The sequence below is a fragment of the Natator depressus genome, chromosome 7, assembly GCF_965152275.1.
Source record: "Natator depressus isolate rNatDep1 chromosome 7, rNatDep2.hap1, whole genome shotgun sequence".
Taxonomy (NCBI): Eukaryota; Metazoa; Chordata; order Testudines; family Cheloniidae; genus Natator; species Natator depressus.
Genome location: NC_134240.1, coordinates 47369330 through 47391495, shown reverse-complemented (window position 1 = coordinate 47391495; position 22166 = coordinate 47369330). Strand labels below are relative to the sequence as shown.

The 22166-nt window shown below is 52.0% G+C and overlaps 1 protein-coding gene across 2 annotated transcripts in view; it reads right to left on the bottom strand.

Annotated features, from left to right (window-relative positions):
• Positions 1-22166, bottom strand: part of CACNA2D2 (calcium voltage-gated channel auxiliary subunit alpha2delta 2) — a 598846-nt gene that overhangs the window by 130720 nt on the left and 445960 nt on the right. For both annotated transcript variants that reach the window (XM_074958327.1, XM_074958328.1), the window contains exon 6: positions 16861-16999. In XM_074958327.1, the coding sequence (XP_074814428.1) occupies positions 16861-16999 (139 nt within the window). The remainder of the gene's footprint in view (positions 1-16860; positions 17000-22166) is intronic.

Sequence of the window (22166 nt, the reverse complement as noted above, 5' to 3'; positions counted from 1 at the left end):
AACTAGCATGTGACCCGATGAATATATTTAGTTCCCTTAGAGGTTCCTCCTACATCAGTCCCTCCTCTAAACTCCTTAGTCATCCTTATTACCCTTCCCTCAAAACCTCAAGGCACACTGGAGCCAGCTCGCTAGGCCAGGCAACAGATGAATCATGCTGCAAAGAGCTGGGGGTGCAATAAGCGGGAACACACAACACAAGAACTATCCACTGCCCACATTATCCACTCCCAACTTTGGGCCTACATCTATCCAGTAAAGGGGCCATCTATTGGCCCTTGAGAAGGAGCATCTGCTGGGGCCATGAAGAAAAACACCTCCCCATCAATTTCATTATTTGTTACTATCATGCAAATTGCCCGGGTGCTATGGGGGGATCTTATTGGTCTAGAGTCAGGGTGCAGCTGAGCACAGAATGGGTTAATAGACTGTAATATAAGACCCCTTTCTCTCTGATCTCTACAATGCTTTTTAGGGAGGAAACCCTGCGTCATAACGGGAGACACTTGGTGCGAAGCTCTTAAAAATTTGGCTCAGACCTGTCATGAAAACATGATCTTAAGGGCCTTTAACTCCAGCTGGAGTCAACAGAAGCTCAGCACCACTGCAAATCAAAGCTTAGCTTCTGCCAAATTGGCAGCTAAACATTAGTGGTTGTGCCTCAGTTTTCCCCATTTGTAAAATGGGAATAATAATAGAGTGCAGTGAGCTAACACCACCAATGCCTGTGAGGTGCTCAGACACTAAGGTGATGGACACCATAAATAAGCCTATTAATTAATCAATCAACCAATCAATTAAATAAAATATAGTAAAGCTTTTCATTTTTAAGTAATTCCACTTTCATTTTTAATTTCCTCCATCTGAGAAAATAAACCTTTCCATAATAGGTATTTAATTCTAGTTAATTCAGGCACATGGCAAAACCCACAGACACATGGTCTCATTCACTCCCTCTCACACACGCCTTTTCAAAATCAAACCTGTACATACAAAAACTATGCGCCTCTCAAACCATGCCAGTGTTGTGCTACAAAAGCACAGGTGCTGGCAGATGGCACAGACCCACTATGTGGACCGGGTCCCCTCCCCAAGGAACTGACAGCCAGATACGATGGGAACATGGAACCAGAAATAAGGAGTGATTCATCCAAGCCCAAGAACTGACTCATGAGAGGAAAATCAGAGACTCCCTACCTCGTCCATTAGACAGAAGAATAAGCAGGTGCCTACAGCACCATGGTGACATACAGTCCTCTATGTCCCCCTTTGTCTCTAAAGGCCTCCTTTCCTCCTGGTAGCCAATCAATGGCACAGCATATGCTCCGTGACTCTGCATTAGCAGGCGTGAGGAATGTGCTTTACGTATCGATCTCCTTCAGCATACACAATAGAGAATGGAGAGGAGAAAACAAAAATTAATCTCTCTGGAGTCTCCTGCAGCCTCTGTCCTGATGCCCCGCTGGGACGGGCACCATGCCCTGCAAATCTTTTCTGAACGGCACAGCAGCAACTTCAAAACCAACGTCTTCTTTCATTAATGAAAATAAATGTCTCACCCAGTTCTGCACTGGAGAGGCTGGGGCTGGTTTAGCTGGGAGCTCCCCCACTGCCAGTGTGCCTGCCCTGCTCCCTACAGCGCCCCCTGCTGGGAGAGGCCAGGACTGAGGCAACTGGGAGCTCCTCCACAGCTAGCCTTCCCCGCTCTCTACAACACCCTCTGCTGGGAGAGGCTGGCATAGCTGAGAGCTCTGCCCCAGCCAATGCTCCTGCCCCGCTCCTTACAGCGCCCCCTTCTGGGAAAAGCTGGGACTGGAGTAGCTGGGAGCTCCCCCACAGCCAGCCTGTCCTGCTCCCTACAGTGTCACCTATTGGGAGAGGCCGGGACTGAAGCAGCTGGGAGCATCCTTTGCTAATATACTTGTGGCACCTTAGAGACTAACCAATTTATTTGAGCATGAGCTTTTGTGAGCTACAGCTCACTTCATCGGATGTAGCTCACGAAAGCTCATGCTCAAATAAATTGGTTAGTCTCTAAGGTGCCACAAGTACTCCTTTTCTTTTTGCGAATACAGACTAACACGGCTGCTACTCTGAAACCTGCTAATATACTCTTATTCCATAGAAAGAAATCTCTGTAGTAGAATGTTAGAGTTATACGGTTATGCCTTCGATAGTCAGAAAGTGCGCAGGTCACAGTTGCATGCCTAGCCCTTCCTCTGCCCCCTCGTGTGGATGCCAAACAGTCTTTAATGACAGGAACGCACACTATTTGTCAATCCATATCCTATAGCAGACAGTTTTTTCTACATCTTAGATACACACATGCAGCATAGGGTAAGATATTTTTTATTAATGTTATTGACCTAATGGACTAAGAATATTTATACTGATTTAGGGCTGAATCCCACATTGGCCCTTAGCCTGCTATATATAACCTGTTGTCTTCTCTCTAAAGGCTGGATCTGAATATATTTCTCTGTATCATGCCCAATATGGTGAAGAGGACTTTTTTTCCCTTCTGCAGACAGATATGTCTCCAGCCAATAATTTATGATGTCAGTATCTCAGATGCCGTTTCTTAGAAAGCTGCACCTACTGAGTTGTGTTATCAGTGTATTTTGCACAATTTCTTGTTTCACTGGGCCAGCAGCTGTATTTTTCCCATAAGGAAAAAAAAAAGTGGTGGTGAGGAAATGACAGATTTCATGGGAAACTGTTATATTTCATACCCACCTCATTTAGTTGTGGGCATCAACCACCACAGCTTGATATGGTACCCAAGATAGATCAGTACACACAAGACCTCACGAGAAAAACAAGGAATCTCCATTCACTATTAGCTTCTTCTTCTTGTTATAGTATTGTTAATAAACATCTGGAATGTGGTTGGGGCTGCATTGTGCTAAACACTGCACAAACATGTAACAATAGTGCACTGAGCCGGACGAAAAGATACAACATGTGGGTATCTACGCTTGTAGAAAAAATTGCATGATGTATTGTTGTGCTGAAAGGTATTTGCTAATAGCTGCCATTCGATGGGTCTTGGGTCTAAAGATAATCAACAGAAGGAGAAAGCAAGCCTCTTTCTGTAGTCAAAACAGCTGAAGACAATGGAGGTGATGAGACAAAGCACTATGATGGATGGCGGGTCAGAGCTAAGCCAGGCAGGTACTCAGAAGACCCAGGTTCTAGTCCTGGCTGTGCCACTGATCTGCTGGGTGACTTTGGGCAAATCAACTCACCTCACTTTTCCCATCTGTTATGATCCTGACCTCCCTTTGTAAAGCGCTTTGAGATCTGCTGATGAAAAGTGCTAGATAAGAGCTAGAGACCATGATTATTATAGGTAGATTAACAGGGTGATGCTAGTTGCAAGCTGTGGGTGTTGGAGGCAGGCAGCCAAGGGAAGTTGTGAGGGAGACCCTGAGAGGAAGCAGACACAGCGCTCGTTGGAGAGGCAGATCTGGGGAGTTCTGAGCAAGGAAGCGGCTTGCTGCTGAGGTCAGGGAACAGGACTGTGACCATTCTTGGTAAACATACGAGATTGCTCCAGGAATGTCCCTGACTTGTATCACTGATTGTTTGTCCGAATGGAACCAGCCCTGCAAGGTTTGGAACTTTGGGTAACTGCTGGGGTTAAAGGGCAATGGTATTATTTGGGAAACAGGCTGTGACTGTGTAATTAAAGGCTGCATCCTAATGGATACAGGCAAAGGGGCAGAGTTAAGGGTCCACAGTAACTAACTTCAGCATTGCTTGACTTCTGAGGGTCTAAACATGCAACCCAAACATGTCCTTAACAGAAGACTTTTGTTTGGAATTTCCTAGTTGTCTCCTCTGTTCAATATGAAAGGGAAAGAGTAAAAAATAAAATAAAAAAAAAATAGCAGCAGAAGCTCCCATCTGCAGGTCTTGGAAGCTCTCCTGGCTTGCACAAAAATCAGCAAATACAACATGTAAATTCTGTCACTTAAACTATTTGGCTAGACGCCAGTAGAGCGCTGCCAGCCTTTTCCCAGGCCGCAAGAATCCAGGTGACCTGGATTGAGATCTTGGTCAGCGTTTAACATTTCACACCCAATTTAACACCTAGTTACTCACTGTTAAACTACTTTGCACTAACTGCATTTGTGCCAATACTGTGGCAGTCATTACCATTTGCTAGCATTTGGCTAAACCAGTTTCCCTGGGCATGTCCTGGTAACGCAGATATCCCAACAGAATTTGTTGGTACAAGCAGCAGGTACCATGATATTTTACATTTGTATAATGATTTTTATTCCTGCAAAGTGATGTCTGCATTATACACGCAGGGCACTGTGGAAATGCAGCAGACTCTGGGGAGGAGAGCAGAAGCCAACCAACACACAGGATTGCTGCACAAAAGGGCAGGGGGGAATTTTATACGTCTCCTGCGCAAATCTTTGCTCTCGTGCACTGCACTATGGGCTCATCATCACCCACCCACACAACCATCAGGGATTCACTGTATAAAGCCTGCTCTGAACAACATACATACAATGCACTGCACGGGGCCTTGAAGATAAACGTCTGAGACAGTCCTGCTGAGAAGGGAACCAACTGCTCCAGGGAGAGGAGATATTTCAAGCCTGAACCAACAATGCCAGCTCCTCTGCGTGCTTTCTCTCTTGCTTTCTTCTTAAAGCAACTTGTCTCTTGACAGAAATGGCTGTTCTCAAGCTCTCCCCCACTCTGACCCCTTACCGATCTCTCCTCGATGTCTGTCCTGCCCACCCATGGATGGGGGAAGGCATCAGAGCCAGGAAGAGGTTCTGTCCACAAAGAAAAACTCACGGGACCGAGTCTCAGAGCCCAGGTCTTGCAGGGCTCAGGCTGTGAGGTGACAAATAGCAGCATAGACATTCCTGCTTGGGCTGGAGCCCGGGCTTTGTAACCCGGTGAGCAGGGAAGGTCTATGCTACTGTTTTCAGCCCGTCAGTCTGAGCCCCACAAGCCTGCGTCAATTGACCCGGGCTCTGAGGCTCGGTGCCGTGGATTTTTCTTTGCTATGTAGACACACCCAGGCCCAGTCTCCACTATAGGGTTAGGTCGACGTAAGCTGCCTTGCATCAACCTAGCTGTGAAAGTGTCTTCACTTAAATCTGGCTCCCATGACACCAGTTTAGTAACACCACTTTCCCACACGGCGCAGAGTATGAGTGTAGATGCTGCATTGCTTATGTCAGCTGATACTGGCCTCCAGGAGCAGTCCCACAATGCCTCACGTTGACAATGCAGTCGATACACGCGCTCCTGGTGAGGACACACAGCGCCGACACAAGGAGCCAAGTGCGCACAGAAGCGATGTGATTACTGTGATGGCTGCGTACTGATGTAATTTTGTAGTGTAGACATGGCCCGAGAGGGAAGGAAGTTTGCTTTCTGTGCAGTGCTTTCAACCTCTCCGTGCCTTTCTGACCCCATCTCACAGACGGTGGCAATGGTACTGGCCTAACCTCTTGGAGGAGTGGCATGAGGCTTTGCTAAATAAGAGCTGTGAAGTGCAGAGTTATTTAGGCCACTCAGCAGAGGGAAAAGGACACTTGCATTGCCAGACTGGCCCAGACCCATGGTCCATCCAGCCCACGTTCCATCTCTGACAGCGGCCAGGGCCTGATGCTTCAGAAGGAAGTGACAGAGCCCCCCGGTAGCAGATGTGGGATAAACTGCACCCCCACCCCACACATAGGCCTCATTCTGGTCTCTAATAGTTAGAGATTGGAGTAAACCTTGAAGCCTGAGGTTTAATCTCCCTTCCATCATTTTTGTTCTCATTAACTATGATAGATCTGGATAGCCTTGATCTCCATATAAGTGTCCAACCCCCTTTGGAATCTTGCTAAGTTCTTGGCCATGGTGACTTCTTGTGGCAATGAGTTCCGTAGTCTAACTGCATGTTGTGTGAAAGAGTATTTCCTTTTATCAGGTTGAATTTGCCTCAGAAACACCGACCCTCCTGAGTCCCAGCGCAGTGCATGGCTCCCTTGGCTGCTTGGAGGCATTTTTTGGTGGGGAAAGCAGCAGCTGCCCGTGTTTTTCACTGATGCATTTGGAAAGTGGGTTTGGTGTGTCTGCAGTAATTTAGGAGATTAAGCAGTAGCGTATGTAGCTGAGAGGGCCACTCAGGATGTACAATGGAACCTTAGCGATACAGTTATGTGCTCAGCAAGAAAACACCAAACAAAATGTCCCATGCATGCATGAGGTTTGATTTTCCGTGGGTGAACACAAAACTAAGTTTCTTCAGAACATTTTAAAGCACTTCCAAGAGAGGGCTACTTCTCTCCCAAATTTCAACTTTCCACCCCCCTGATGATTCTGCTGCAGAGCAGTTCAAAAAGAGAATGCAACAGGGGTTTTTTTGGTTCTGAAATGGCAAATGTGTGTATTTTTCCTCTTTAAACCCTTTCAAAAATGGATGAATGAGTTGTGCTCAAACTTTAAACAAAGATCACTTTGGGGGCAGGGACCATGGTTGGAAAATTCCAGCCTGAAGGGAGAAAATTTCAGAAAATTGTAAGTCACCAAAACCAGAGGCTTAGAATAAAAACTGTCCTGTAGCCTTAACACCCATGAGTCATTCCAAGGCTTTCCAGCACATACAAATATTCCCCAGAGCGACTTCATGGCCAAAGCTCCATACAGGTGGGGTGTTGGGGAGAGACACAGATGTGTCCCTTGGAAAAATCTTTTCTTGTGCCGAGTGCCAAATACTTTTGCCAAAGACTCAGGCAACTCCCCAAGCCAGGTTGATGCGTGCAGAAAGCTTCCCTTGCTATGCTGAACCTGATCACCAGGGAGAGTGTCATCCAGGCACTGGGCTTTGCATGTGAAGGCTGCTAGTCTCTTGACGGTGACGCGGTTTGGATCCTAGCTGGACCCTGCTCATTCCCCCACCCTGTTTTGCCTGAATGGCCCCTTCGCACTTCAGAGAGAGACTGGGGCAGGTCGCTTTGGGTTGTGTGTAAACGGACAGTATGTGGGTCTCCTTCACCACAGCCAAGCTCCTCCATTATTATCCCCTGCCAGAATTAGGGGAGTGGGCGAGCAGAGGGCCTGATCCTGCCAGCCGAGGGAAATTCCCCGTGTGAGGGGCTCAGAGATGCCTCTTTCTCTCTGCTGTCCCACTCCTGCTGGATTCTCTGCTGGAGCCTCTTGTTTCTTATTAGTGGGACTGAACCAGGGGACCGGGTCCATCCAGGACTCCTTCCCTGCTCAAACACGCTCCAAATCCCCATTTCTCTCTCTCCTTCCCCAGCACTGCCCCTGGTGATTCTCCCATCCCCTGATACATGAGGCTGGATTGGACCCCTCCAGGCGCCCTCCCCACCCCCAGACAGGCAGGACCACGCCACGCCCTCTAGCAAGCGATTAGGGATTTAATTACAAGTGACACAGTAAATAAAAAACACGTAAAATGTAATTTGTGTGTGTAGTGACGGGTGACTGTGGAGGGTGTTTCATTCCGTGTATTAATTAACGTGCCCGCCGGCGATAGTGCCCCTCTGGTGCTTCTGTGCCAGACTGGCATGGGACAGGGCTGGGGAGCTGGCAAGCCAAGGGGCACCGCTTGTGCCTCTCAATCCCATTCACTCCCTGACAGCCAGCCACACCTCCAACATCCCCGGGGAGAGCTGCTGCGTCCAGACCCCCTAAATGCTGGGAATCAATGCTTCCCCGCCCACTGCCGCCTCCTTGTCCTTTTTTGAACCTGGCAGCTGCCATGTGGACTTCACGGGGCTGGCTAGAGACAGACGAGGTCCCCCTAACACCCATGATCAATGCCCGAGATGTCCCTTCCACAGGATCAGACCCTAATAATACTCCCGTTTTACAGAGGGGAAGTGAGAGGCTGGAATTCTCCATGTAGCATTGACCTGTTCGTGCCCCAGCCAACGGCCCCTTTCCCCTCTGTTTCCAGCCTTCTCTCTACAGGGCTCCCTGGCCAGGGCTGGACCTCACCCCTGGAGGGTGCTGGTCCTTGGGAGACGCTGCCACTGGCTGCTCCCCCTAAATCGTGTTGCGTGCATGGGCGTGAGGGACTCCACTGTATTGGGCTAGAAGCTACTCAGGGGAAATGACGCCAGCGATGGGGCCAGGCAGAGGGTTCCCTAAGCAGGCTGGACTAGGGGGGACGTCCCACCCGCTGGATGCCCCATGTCCAGTCTCTATCCAGGGCTTGGCACCCTCCTTCCCCGGTGGGGAGGGGCCAGTGTAGCACTGGGGTTCGGTTCCCCACATGGCAAACCCCATTGGCCAACCGTTTCATGTGGGTACCCAAAGCACGACTGCGCAGGGCTGTGACTGCATCTGGCTGCCCACCTTCACTGCTGGCTGGGCAGCCCGACCGGGAGAGCCATGCTTCCCTGGTGAGTTAAAGGCGATCCGGTTGTCAAGTGCATGCCCTGGACATGCAACCCTGGCTCTCTTTTTTTTAAAATTAACACTAAATAAACAGCAGGAAGAAAGTTCTCCAGGCTCTGATCCTTTTCCTGTGAACTCACTTTCCATCACAGAGAAACGCCAGGCACCGGGGCTCGTAAATGGGCTTTGGAAAAAGAAGAAAAATGAAATTTACAACGAATGAGGCAGTGCTGATTGTTTCTAATTACCGCAATTCCCTGGAGCAGCTGCTCCTCCCGTTTTAATATCCTTATGGAGGCACTGATCAGGGGTCTGCAGGGTCAGCCTCAAAGCCTTATTTTGACCCTGCTCCACCCTTTTAACTCTTTGGTTGCCGGAGCAACTGTTCTGAGTTTGTGAGCAGCAGGACTGGGCAGGAAAGGAGTGCTCAGGAAATCTTTCTCCAAATTGAAAGCAAACTTGTTTCTTGTGGTTCTTCGGCCTATTCCATCCAAAGCTCCAATTTACTATTCTGGTGGGAATCTGTGCATTTTGACACAGGGTAATGTATCTGTGCATCACGATTTCAGATCTCACTCGTGCCTTCCAATATTCCCCCCAGGTCTATGGTGCTGTGGTGAGGTGGCCGGTCCACACAGGGGGGAAGGGTTGAAACAGGCCAGAGGGAGCCTATGCAGAACCTTCCAATTAGAGGAGGGCTCACTAAGCGAGCCAATCGGGAGGTGGCTTGTTGCAGCAGCCAATCAGGGCCATCAGGGGCCATATATAAAGGGCTGCTCAAGCGAGCAGAGGGGGTCTCTCCCTGGCCTGCCAGGGAGAAGGCTTTGCTGCCTAGAAGCACCATGGCTAGAGCAATGCTGGGCAGGGTAGCAGAACAGAAGGAGCTTCAGTCTGACTGCTGCCAGACTGAGGCCCTGGAGGAAGGGCAGATAAGGTGCTAGGGCTGCCCCCACTTGCCCTGAGGCAAGTGGCTAACACAGGCTGCAGTTTGCCCCAGAGCAAGGGACTAGACTGGTGACTGCAGAGGGCCACCGAGGTGAGTGGCTGGACTATAGATTGCCAGTTCCCCTGAAAGTGGGAGAGACAACAGCATGGGACACAGCCGGAGGGCTGTGCCCAGAAGAGGACACTGCAGTCCGGGGAACAATATGGGTCACAGACCGGTGGAGACAGCAAAGCGGAAGTAACAGCGAGCGAGACACCACTGGAGGAGGATGCCCTGTGGAAGGACTTGAGCTAATTCCAGAATGGCCAGCAGGCGGTGCCATGGCGATGGGTCTGGCACCGCTACAGGTGCCCATTGCAAAACTGTCCTTTAATCTGATGGCTAGAGCGTCACATCAGAGAAGTCACAGTGATCCCCCCCGGGCTGTGGATCTCTGCAGGAGAAGGGTCTGCCCACTGCTCCCCTCTACAGTCCTCCTAGGAGCAGCAGCGACAGTGCGCACCTCCCACCATGGGGAGTTTTGGAGCTCTGCTGTCATGAGGGCTGGGCCCTGGCTGAAAACCCAGAGTGAAGTCCGGAGCTGAATTTTCCCCAGGCTGGGACCATTCGCAGCAGGCTGGGAACCACCTCTGGACCCAGGCAGTTATTTCTCATTCAATACATACTGGTACTTACCCATAACCTTGTTTGTAAGCAAATGGAAGCACCAGTCGCTCATGAAGAGTCCTAGGGCAGCTTTCTCAAGAGAGGTCTGACTAGGGTGTCCCATTGCACAAAGAACATGCCAGCACACTTAAAACTCGCTCTTGCCTTAACCAGACAGCTCTTCTTTTTTCCTCAAGCCCCATCCGTCCTCTCCAGCCCCACTGCCCACCCAGCTCCTGAGCACAGCACAGTTATCAGGCCTGGCCTCAGTGAGCTCCTCCTCCAGGACTCACCCCTCACAAGCTGCTGGCCGGATCAACCCCCAATCCCAGTCTCTTCCTTCCACAACACCCCTCTTCTGAAGGGGTCTGCATGGCCCTCTCGGCAGTCACTAGTGAGGATGCTGCACTGGACAGCCAGCAGAGGGAGCTCTAAGATCCTCACTTTTCCTCTCTTCCCCAGAACACAAAGGTTGCTTCTCCAATGCACCTGAAAGTCGCTCTCATGGTGCAGGGCAGGTGCGTGGATTGCTCCAGAAGCCAGGCTGCCAAGCTCATACAAATCAGAGGTACCCTGTCAGGTACCGTCTCGCTCCTCCCCTGCAGCAGCAAGCCCAGAAGTCGTCCCCCGAGTGTAGTGTGCGTTATTCAGTTCATATTTAAAAGGCTGTTTCCACGGCCTGGTCTCTTGGGGAATTGATGCCACAGCCTTGTAGCTCTTGCCAGCAGAAAGATCTCCTGAGAGTCCAACTAAACTCTCCTCTCCTGCTTTGGTACCCAGGCCTCATCCTCGCTGGCACTTACACCCATTCCACACATCCAGACTACTCTGCTCACACATCATCCTTCAGCTGGGTTCTGCCCTCTCCTCCGAGTCCCCTGCCGTTAACCGGCATTACCTTTGCTTCTGCTCTGCCCAGCCCAAGTGGCCTTAATCTGCCCCCACAGGGCCGTGCTTACTGCGCATTCTCAGCTTTGCTCCCTCAGCAGAACTCTGTTAATCCTCCACGGCCACACCACAGGAAACAGAGCATCCAGCACACAGGGACTCCTTCCAAAGCTGGGGACGCAGGCTCCAGGACTGAAACTGTAATATATTCTGTCAGGCTCTCCAAACAGCCACGTCTATCCATGGCTCTTCCCATTCCCAAGGATCCCCAGTGCTTTCCAAACCTCCGTGCCTGGGCCAGGAGTACACAGCGGCTAGAGTCTGCAGCAGGACCTGACATCTGTTCCCTCCACCCCATTTCCTCGTGCTGGAAGAGGTGCACCGATCACTTGTCCTGCTCCTTTGATGAGCCAAGCACTGCTGCTGCCCCAAACAATCCCTAGCCTTGCCACCAGGGAGCATGTGGCAGAAGGAAGGCTCCTGGCATCCCATCCGCACAGGGCAAACCAGAACATGGCTCTATCTGTGGCCCTTGGCACTGGTGCTTACATACTAAGATGTCTGCTGCCTTGGAACTACCACAGCTACAGGAGCCACCCACCCACCACTGAAAAGCACCCACCTCTGGCATGCAAGAGGACAGCTGTTTAGTGCCCCATTTCAGAACAGATTAGGACCATTGTGTGGTTGAAACTGGGGCAGGGAGGATTAGGGAGCAGAAAGGGGAGTCTGGCCAGGGCACCAGGCTGAGATTTCTTGGCTAAAAAAGCAAGTTGCCCCAGATCTCAGCCCAGTCTCTCATACATGAGGGAGCCTTTGTATCACAATCTGGGCTCATTCCATGTTCAGAAACATGTAGGCCCAGGCTCCCCGGGCGGATGAGGTGAACACAGAGTGTGCAGACTGGCATAAAGCGCTGGATACCTGCTCTCAGGAGATCATATTCTCACCATGAATCCAGCCTGACTCGGATCTGAGCTCCCTCCCGAGGACTGCACAGAGGCAGAGAGCCCTGCGGAGCACAGGAATCCCTCCATGGCAAGGCACGGGCCATCTGGGGAGGAGAGGGCTCTGCGGGGCCAGGGTCAGTTCTGTGCCCGGTAACACCTTTGGGGTCAGGAAGGTGGGGGGAGCCCCCCATTAGTGATGCTAGCTGGAGAGGAGCTGCCTATGCCAGCAAGGACAGGGAAGTAACAGAAAGCGATACAGGGTGAGGATGCAGGGCAGGGTCGGGGCCACAACCCCCAGGTTGAGGATCCCTGCCTCCTCCCCTTCTCTCCCATTGTTCCTCTCACCCATGTGTCGAGTCTTGGCTCAAGTCAAACTGCACGGCTCCGTGAGCAGAGATCGTGTCTCGGTCTGTGTAACCCCAAGCATCCTGCTCTGTGCCCAATTCATGGAGGTTAGAAGTCTATCAGAGCGCCCGTTTACTGAAGCTCTTTAGCTCAAGCTGTAGCCACTCATGCTTTTAGCTCTGGAGGACACCAGTTTAATCCCCAGCGTGTGTCCCAAGAGGGTGGCCACCATGTCACATGGTGCCCAGTGCTTTTGCTGCAAGCCCCCTTCCCTCCTGCCATGGTGCATGCCAGGACTCCACCCTGACTCCACCACACTTGGCAGCTATTTCCATGCACCAGAACGCTGCTTTGGCTCATTTTTGCAATGGCTATTTCCAAAGAAGCAACATTCTTCCCCACAGAGCTACTCAGTTCTGCCCCCACTCCTCTGCCCCCGCCATCCCCGCCTGGCCATTATTTCTCCAAATAGGCTCCAACTCCCCGGAGTGAGTTAATCTCCAGCCTGATTTCCTTCCATAGCCGAGTGTGGTGATTTATGTGGCTTTGGCAGGACATTAGCAATTGTGCCAGCTGAAGAGCGGGGGGTTGGAAATCATGAATATTTCATCCTGCTCACCCGTCCCATGCTTCCCCCCCCTTCCCCGATCTCATGATTTGCTTCATTAGCTGCTCGGCCCGTGCTAGCGGGGTAATAAAACTAATTGCTATTTCTAATCCACTGATGCCGATGCGATGAAATGGTTCCACGGATGTGCTCCTGCGTATGTACATGCAGCTAACGAGTCTGTATATCAGCACATGATGGAAAGTGAGGCTAAATAAGGTGATGTGAGCTAGGCTCCAATCACAGGCAAGACGGTGATTTGGAAGTGGAGGGGAGCCTCATGGGGGAGTTTGCGTGTGTGTCTGTGTGATCTAGGAAGCTGCGTCTGGGCTCCCTGCTTCTGTACTCCTAGGCTGGGAGCAGGAGTGTGAGTTTTCCTAGCGAACGTGTAAACAGTGACCTTGCTTGGGTCAACAGTGAGGTTTGAACCCAGGACCTTCACATCATAGAATATCACAGGGTTGGAAGGGACCTCAGGAGGTCATCTAGTCCAGCCCCCTGCTCAAAGCAGGACCAATCTCCAATTTTTGCTCCAGATCCCTAAATGGCCCCCTCAAGGCTTGAACTCACAAACCTTGGGTTTAGCAGGCCACTGCTCAAACCACTGAGCTATCCCTCCCACCTCTAAAAAGCATCAGCCACAGCCCCTTGTGCTAAAGGACTAAGGCCCTCTGTGGCTGGCTGTCGCTGACTTATCAATGTCTATGGTGGACCAGCCACTAGACAAAGGTTCCTGGTGTTTCCAAAGTAGGGAGTCTGGCCAGCTCCCTCAAACAGGCTCGGTGGATGTGCGAGCTCCCTGGGGCACATTGGAAGGGAACTCTTGGCAGCTCCCTGGTGGGTGCATACTGCACACATGTATATCCGTGCTTGGCTCCATCCAGCACCATCAGGTCCCTTCATGTTCACAAGCACAAAGTTCCCCATAACAATGAAGCACAAGTATATGCGCTGTGATTAGCAATGGGGAGCCAGAGAACCCCTGAGCCTTTGATGCAGGACTCCAGCTGGGCGCAGGTGATTTGCACTGCCAGTGCGTAGGACGTAGTGAGCAAGAGTCACGGCTTGCGGGCCCTGCTCTGCTTTGCAGGTTCCCTGGTGATGGGGCAGGAGCATGGGGCATGGGCGCACTCTGGTGTATCGGACAGCTTTAGAACTCAGCAGGCTCTGGCTTTGTCCTCGTTATTTTCAAGGCCCAAAGACAACATGATGGTTGGCAAGTTTTGCTCATTTCTGGGGAAAGCCGAGGGCTGCTCCCAACGATCAGCCAAAGTGGGGAGACAACACAGAGATGGAAGACCTCATCCTCTGGATGGGAAGGGATCTTGGCGAGACAGTCCTCCTTGCACCAATGCAGCACGGCTTTCATTTTCTGCAAGCCAGTGCAGGTAGCAGGTAGCCGACCCCAATCTCCTTCTCACTCACAATGCAGAAGACTCTCCTACAAGGCCCTCAAGCCCCAAGACCTGCAGTGGGTCAGTCTATGGGAATTCATACTCATCCCTTTGCTATTTGACAACTCCCTGACTCTCCCCCAGGGCTAGTTAACTTGGTGCCAACTCCTCCTGGGCCACTAGTGAATCTAATTGCCTCGGGTGCTGCTTAATCTGCTGACTGCGGTCAGCTGTGCTGCAAGGAGCATCACTCTAGCTGGTTCAGAACAATGCCTCTCTGGACCATGTCAACAACGTTAGGAGCCAGCACCAAACCACGTTGTTCCTCCAACGCAGCTTAGCCTTTGTGCGGAATGCCTACCTGGCTCCTGAATGAAGATGCCAACCTCACTGCACATCCCGGGCAGCGGGGTCAAATCCAGCCTCAAACATCTCAGGTGATGGGGACACCACAACCTCCTCTGCAACACATCCCATCACCTGGGAGCCTTGGAATTAATGCATTTCTCTCCATTAGCTCATACGGACTTGTCTCTCTCTCTGTCACAGGGGATCACGGTATCAGCTCAGACCAACGAGCCATCTAAGGCTGGTACCTAGACCTGATGCTCTGGAGTAAAGCGCAAGAGACCCCACAATGAACAGTGTCAGAATGCTCTGCCCAGTGGGGAGGGTTCGTCTTAGCTGTTGTCAGGAGGAGCTGGTGTGACTGAACCATCCTCTGGGACTTACCAGAGGGGCAAGGGACTCTTCTGGTAAATGTTACGAGGGGCTCTGGCTTAGGCTAAGGACTGGGGAGGTGCTATCTGTAGCACCTACCTCCACCTAGTGGGACTAGTTACAGGACAGGGAGCTGGCCTTAAAAGCAGGGCTCATGAGAAAGAAGGAGGGTTGCTCGGCAGCCACGCAGGGACTGAGCACTAACTGGGCTCCAGACAGGCAGCTGTACTGAGCGGCAATACACCTGGGGCTTCTATGCATGCGTCCCCCACGCTTCTTTCCCATCTGACACCAGTGTTCATCAGAAGACAGTGATGCCCAGGCAGACCATGTGTGGGAACTCTCCACCTCTAACCACTCATGACAAGGCCCAAGGCCAGTCTGCAACACCGGACACACTGCTGGTCCAGCCACTCCACTGCCTTGCTTTTCACTGAAGCCAGTCCCTAATGCTGCGGAGGGAGGTGGTCCCCTCTCACCCACCAAGCACCTGTCTGCGCATTAGCACTGGATGAGGAGGACGGAGAGCTCCAGAGGACCAAGTGGCAGCGAAAGTGGGCCAGATTCCAGGGCAGCAGGGTGACACATTCCCTTTCCCAGTATGTGAAGCCAGCTGGGGGGAGGGACAGCTCAGTGGTTTGAGCATTGGCCTGCTAAACCCAGGGGTTGTGAGTTCAATCCTTGAGGGGGCCATTTACGGATCTGTGGCAAAAATTGGGGATTGGCCCTGCTTTGAGCAGGGGGTTGGACTAGATGACCCCTTCTAACCCTGATATTCTATGATTCTATCCATCAGTCCCATGGCAGAGAATGAACCGCTGCCTCCCTCTCTTTACAATCCAGCAAAGCTGAGACAGGAGAGATGGGGTCTGCTGGGGGTCCCATCCCACCCTTGGCCTTCCAATTCCCTTGCCCCCTTAGGAACCGAGCCAGTGTGTCTCAGCTGCAGCAAGTTCCGCGAGCTACAGGCATGTCCGGCAACAGGAGCTCCTGGCGCTTGGCCCCCCTCTTACTAGATCAGGTGGTTGTTTGGTGCTGAGCTCACAAACCGGACATGGGCCAGGGCTGCTGTTGACAGCGAGACGGAGACCAGGGGAGAGCAGCCTCAGACCAGTGGCAGTGACACTACGGCCAGCACACACAATCCCACGGCTTCATCTGAGCCATCAGGCTGGGTGGCTGACATTCTCAGCGTGATCTCGGAGAAACCAGCTGCACCATTGTGGGTGGCGATTGGGGATCTATTTACCTACCATTCTGCTGGGAAGGGAACTGCCCACCCAGCGTCAGTTTGGGGAAACTCTCCAGCAGAAGTGCGGCTTACAGAGGGAGACTGAGAGATACCAAGGGGCCTCCCATCACAGAGCAGTGGAGGTGACAGAACCCCAGGGCAAAGCGACAGAGTGGTTTTGGTGCAGTGCCGCTAATTGTCCAAGGCTATGCCTGGGCGCTGCAATGGCCGGAGGTGGATGGGACCTCCCCTAGGTTGGGGAGTCTTTGGGGTCAGACCCGTCTCTGCTACAATCCTGCCTCCCTTGAACAGGGGGGAGGGGTTCACTCACTGTAGCACGCTCTGCCAGGGAAAGGTACATACTCCGTCTTCCACAGGCCACGCCATGGAACTGCATTGATGGGATGTTCATGCAGGGGCTCAACAGCTCTACATTTACGTCAGCCTGTCGAGCCCCCAGACTCCGGTAGTTACAGGCTCTGCGTTATTTTTCATAAACCATGAGTTGCACAAAGACAGTAATAGAGAGAGGAGAGCTAACACATGAGTGCAGCCCTCTGTCCTTCCTTCGAGATCTTTACACCCAGGTCGGGGGGCTCTCACTAAAAGACACGCTCTGGCTTAGTCAGGAGTTATTGACTGGATAGGGAATTACAGGGTGGAGCTCTCTGACCTACGTTATACAGGGGTCAACCTAGGCGATCAGAATTGTCCCTAGAAATCGAGGAGAAAGCGGCACTCACAGCCTTTGTAGATGTCCGTAGGGATCTGCACAGCGGCATACGAATAGTTAACCTTGGTTTTGAAGTTCACATCTTCGGTAAACTCCAGCTTCAAGGAGTTGGACTTCTCCCTTTCAATCTCTTCTCCCTCTGGATCGTCCTGGGAAGGGAACAGAACACAGCTTGTCAACACACCGCCCAACCTGGGACAGGCAGAGCGAGCGGCGGGAGGGCTGAGTGGGGGTAGCGCTTAGCCCAGGTCTGCCCAAGTGCAGCGAGATCCCATGGCGGTCTGGCAGCCAGACCCACGCCACACATCAGCACTGTGTGGGGCAGATGCAGGCACCCGGGCGTGTCAGAATGCTCGAGTTGGCATGGGACTGTGCAGCTGTAACCCAGGAGCTGGCTGGCTCACCAGCCCTATCACCCGCCAGCCCCAGCGCATGGTGTGGAGCCAGCCAGGCAAAGCGATCACATGCTCAGGGGTGCTAAGCAATTCCAGCTCTAGTGCGGTGATTAAATTTAACCCCTCACTGCTCACCTCCTAATCACATCTGGAGGCACAGACCCAAAGAGCCCTGGCCAGAGCATTCAAGGCAGGGGGCTTAGAAAGAAACCCAGTGCTTTCCCCAGAAAAGGTAGGTCGAAGCCCCGGGGGCCCAGCTTCAGCTCTGAGCAGGGTGTTATCCTATAGGGTTGGCTCCAGGCGGTTCGTGCCAAGAGCGCGTCTCTCTTTTGGGTGGGTCCTTAGAGACCACAGGGGCTGGTTTTCCAGGTGCAGAGCCCACACAATGGGTAGTGTTGTAGCCACTCAGCTCTGCTGACACAATCAGACCCACGGCTTCTTTCTGCTCTGCGTGGATGTTACGGCTCCCATGGCACTTTTTGGAAGAGGAGGGGGTTTGCCCTCCTGTCTTGGAGGATATTTCCCTTCCCCTCCCCCCAGCCATTGCGCTCTGTGACCTTTGTTTCCCTGTCACCCCAGAAGTGGCAGCATTTCAGTCAGGCTGCATGCACCGCGTTTGTAAAGAGCCTTGGGCTCCTCTGAGATGGAAGGTGCTATCAACATCACAACACTTCATATTACCGTGGTCGCTGGCGTCTGAGGAACGCCAGGAACAAGTTCCCCAGACACAGTCAACCGGCATAATTTTCTGCAGTGACTCAGCCCACATCCCATTCCTTACAGTGCCCTCTGCTGGGAGAAGCTGGGAGAACATTATTCCCCAAAGTGCCTCCTATTGGGAATGGAGTGGCTAGCAGCTCCCTACAGTCTAAGTTCCTCTCCCATTCCTACAGCACCTCCTACTGGGAGAAGTCAGGGCAGGCATAGCTGGGCGCTCCCCGCACAGCCAACGCTCCTGTGCTATTTCCTACAGTGCACCCCTGCTGGAAAAAGCTGAGACTGGAGTAACTGTGAGCTACCTAATGCCAATTTCTCCTCCATCCCCGCAGTGGCGATGGAGCAGCTATCAGATCCCTCCAGCCTCTCCTGTTACCCAGAGACGAGCTTGGAGCTTTGTATATCAACTCGTGCAGGTGGAGATGAAGAGGGAAGCTGGCTGTGTGCGAGGACAAGCCAGTTCCTGGCTCGCTCCTCAGCTCCGTGTCACCTTGCCTCTCTGTTTTCAGTGGCACCGCAGGTATTAAATCAGACAAAAAATAAAAACCACCCTGAAAATCAATTAGCAGCAAAAGGCAACTATCAAAGAACAAATTAAAACGGAGTGTGGCTTAGCGCTCTGTCAATAAGCAATGCAAACAATATTTAATTATGGTGGAGAGACAGCAAATTCCCCACTGCTGGAGCTGGAACACACTGGCTCTCTTTCACACTCCACTTCCCTCTCCCTCGCCGAGGCATTCTGCTGTATCCTTGGCAAGGAAACTGAACGAAGGGACCTGTTGTTGTTTAGAAGGAGATTTAACCTGGTGAAGAGGCAAAAATTCTCCTTTCGGAGCAGCAGCGCGGGGCTAGGCTCCGATGTCTTGCTGGCCCGATGCAGGGGTCTCTGGAGAACTCCATGCATGCAGGGGCAGGGGAAGATCAGAGCCGAGATGCAGGCCTGAGAGCTGAGCAACACCCTGTGGCTTGTAGGGATGCAGATCTCAGCACAATGGCCAGCAAGGGGCAAGGAAGCAGAGCGGGCCGAGGGACATGCTGGCCACCGCTTCCCGCAGCCCCCATTGGCTTGGAATGGCGAACTGCAGCCACTGGGAGCTGCGATTGGCCGAACCTGCAGACGCTGCAGGTAAACAAACCGTCCCTGCCCGCCAGTGGATTTCCCTGACGGGCTGCGTACCAAAGGTTGCTGATACCTGTTACAGTCCATTCATCCAATCCATACTTGTTTAACTTGCTGGCAAGAATACTGTGGGAGACCGTATCAAAAGCTTTGCTAGTCAAGGTATATCACATCCACCACTTTTCCCATATCCATAGAGCCAGTTATCTCATCATAGAAGGCAATCAGGTTGGTCAGGCATGACTTGCCCTTGATGAATCCATGTTCACTGTTCTTGATCACCTTCCTCTCCTCCAAGTGCTTCAAAATGGTTTCCTTGAGGACCTGCTCCATGATTTTTCCAAGGACTGAGGTGAGGAGCTGGTGTGTAGAAGGGGCTGGGCCCACCTCTTCATCAGATTCTGCACCCCTTAAGCGAAACCACCACAGCCACGCTTAAATACCAGCTAAAGGAAAGAGAACCCAGATGTGCTCCTGAGCTGTCTGGAGAGGAGTGAATTCTCCTTGAAAAGCAGCTTGATGCCTGTCCCATTGTGCCTGTTGCCAGACTGAAGTACAGATCTTTGAGCCCATATGAGACAGGCTGATTGCGGTAGCAGAGATCATCCTGGGGAAAACGATAAGAGAAGTGACTGGAAGAGAGATCCACCCTGGAAGCTACTAGCTGCTTCAGCAGAGCTGCCAGTTTGATCCCCTGCATGGCTTGGGAAGAGCATGTTAGCATGTGGAAGGAAGATCTGCCCCAGGGGACACGGGGGAAAGAGATGCAAGCTCCTGGCTGACATACAGAACTAGTAGAAAAAAACTGTCCATTTCCCACAACAAATCTGCAACTAAAGGAACATTCTTCACTTTGTTCGATATATGTGGCTTTTTCAGCAAAATGAAAACTGAATATTTCCCAGTTTTTGTTTTTTCTCCTTTTTCTCTCTGTTTTCCAATTGGAAAAGGGGGTGGGGAGAGGAAGGAAGAGGGGAAAATCCCCCCAAAAGGGAACATTATTGTGTTGAAAACACCCGAAAATTTCAATGGAAACTAAAAGCTAAAAACATTTAGATTTTGCTCAAAAAAATAAAGGTTTTTTTCCCACTAACAAGGCCTTTTTGGCTAGATATTCAGAAGCGTCCTGTAGCTCCCCTGGGGGTTCTCTACTGTGCCCATCACTGGGTATCCTATCCTTTGATACGTTCCTCGTGAACAGTGATGCTCGAGGAATTCCTGTCGGCCTTGATTTCTTCCCTTCCTTGCGGAGATGAATAGTCTTGGCTCCGGTCCCTTTGCTAGCTGGGGCTTTTGCTTTCAAAAAGAGATATTTCACATCAGTATCAATTTTTCTCCTTCTTTCAAACACAACGGCTTTAACAAATGGAACAGTCCTGGCAGCCCTATGTGCCGGCCTTCCTGCATCACTACAGTTCGACCTCTCAAGTGAACGCAGCCTAGTTTACCATTGTCAGAGCTTCCCTCTTTACACTGTTTTTCAGAGCATTGATCGAATCCTTCATGGCAGTACCCAAACCATTGCTCAACTGGGGACACTGGCAACCTGACATTCCCCATATTGTCTCCTGCCATTCTCAGAAGTGTGAGCTTCCTCCCAGCTAGTGTCAATGACAATCCCAGCCCAGCCAGCAGTGCCCTGTCGATACCAGGTAGCAGGAAAGCAGCATGTATGTCCTCACCCCACCGCCAGACAGCAGCAGTCATTGCTTTGGGCTCTACGTGTCGATTCTCCACATGCTAGCGGAATTCCCTCCTTGCCCAAATGCAGCAGCCCCTACCAGGAAGATGCTGCAACCTTGGGGCAGGTTTTCAAAGGCCCAAAGAGCAGTTTGGCATCTGGATCTCATTGACAATTGGGCGCCTAACTCCCCTTTGTGCCTCTGAAATTCTCCCCTTGACCATGGCTTTACTTGCAGACTGGATGACCCGTGGCCTGCAGGGCTACGTCATACAACATCATCAGAGACGAGGGCAGAACCAGGGGTAGGGCGTAAGCCAGTCTCTGCCTAGTGGGGGGCATGGAGACTCACTGGGGGTGGAGGGGAGATTGTCTCACATCTTCCTCTGAAGCATCTGGTGCGGGTTACTGATGGAGCACAGGTCTGATCCGGTCTGGATGCCAAGAGACAGGCTTCCGAGGCTCCACACAGGATCCCTTTCCCCATATGCATAAGCGGTGCACTCTTGGAACTCAGGCATACATGCCTGAAAGGTCCCTGGATGGATCCTGCAGGCAGAGGGTGGAGAGGAGGAATCCAGGAGTAACAGCTCCACACAGAAGGCTGCTCCAGCTCTATTCCAGGGCTTCCCTCTCTGCCCAGGCAGCCCCAGACATTGGCATTCCAGCGGGAACATGCATGCCTGGGAATAGTCCAGACTGCATAGGAAATGTCCATGGGCAGCGTACTGGGGTGGCTGCTTACTGAGCATCAACTTGTGGCCAGGGGTCACCCTGCAGCCATCCTATCCCCGTAAGCGCCCTCCTGTCAGCCCCGTAAGCACTCCCACACTTGGGACTAGTGGCACCCCCACCCGGGGCAGGTTTAACAACAGAAAAGGTTCAAACAATCCCCAGTGAGTCCCTGGAATAAAGTCCATAAGAAAAAAGTTCATCCACAGCCCTGGTTCTTCTGCCCCACACCGAGCTCCTCCTCTGTCCCAGTCTGCCCCACACATAGCTGCCAGTCCAAACCCTTTCTGGAGCTCAGCCCCGTGGAGACAGGCTATATAGCAACTTCCTCCAGAGAGCTCCTGCTGATTGGCTGGGAGAGAGGGGAGCCACGCCCACTCTACATTCTACACTGATCCTGGGCCCTTAAAGGAACTCCCAATTCCCCAGGACCACTTCCCCTCTTCTGCTACGATGCCATTTCCTGGACCTCTGTTCACTCCAATGCCCTGGAACAGGATCTTCTGGCCCCCTCGACACTTAAATCTGGCCCCCTCGATACCCGGCTAGAGACAAGTACTTCCTCCAGTTTCCAATCCAGCCTGGCACACAGGGAGCCCCTTCCTTGCCTTCCAGAACTACTGCCCTTCCAGAGAACAGTCTGACTCTGATTCCACCGGGCTCAGTCC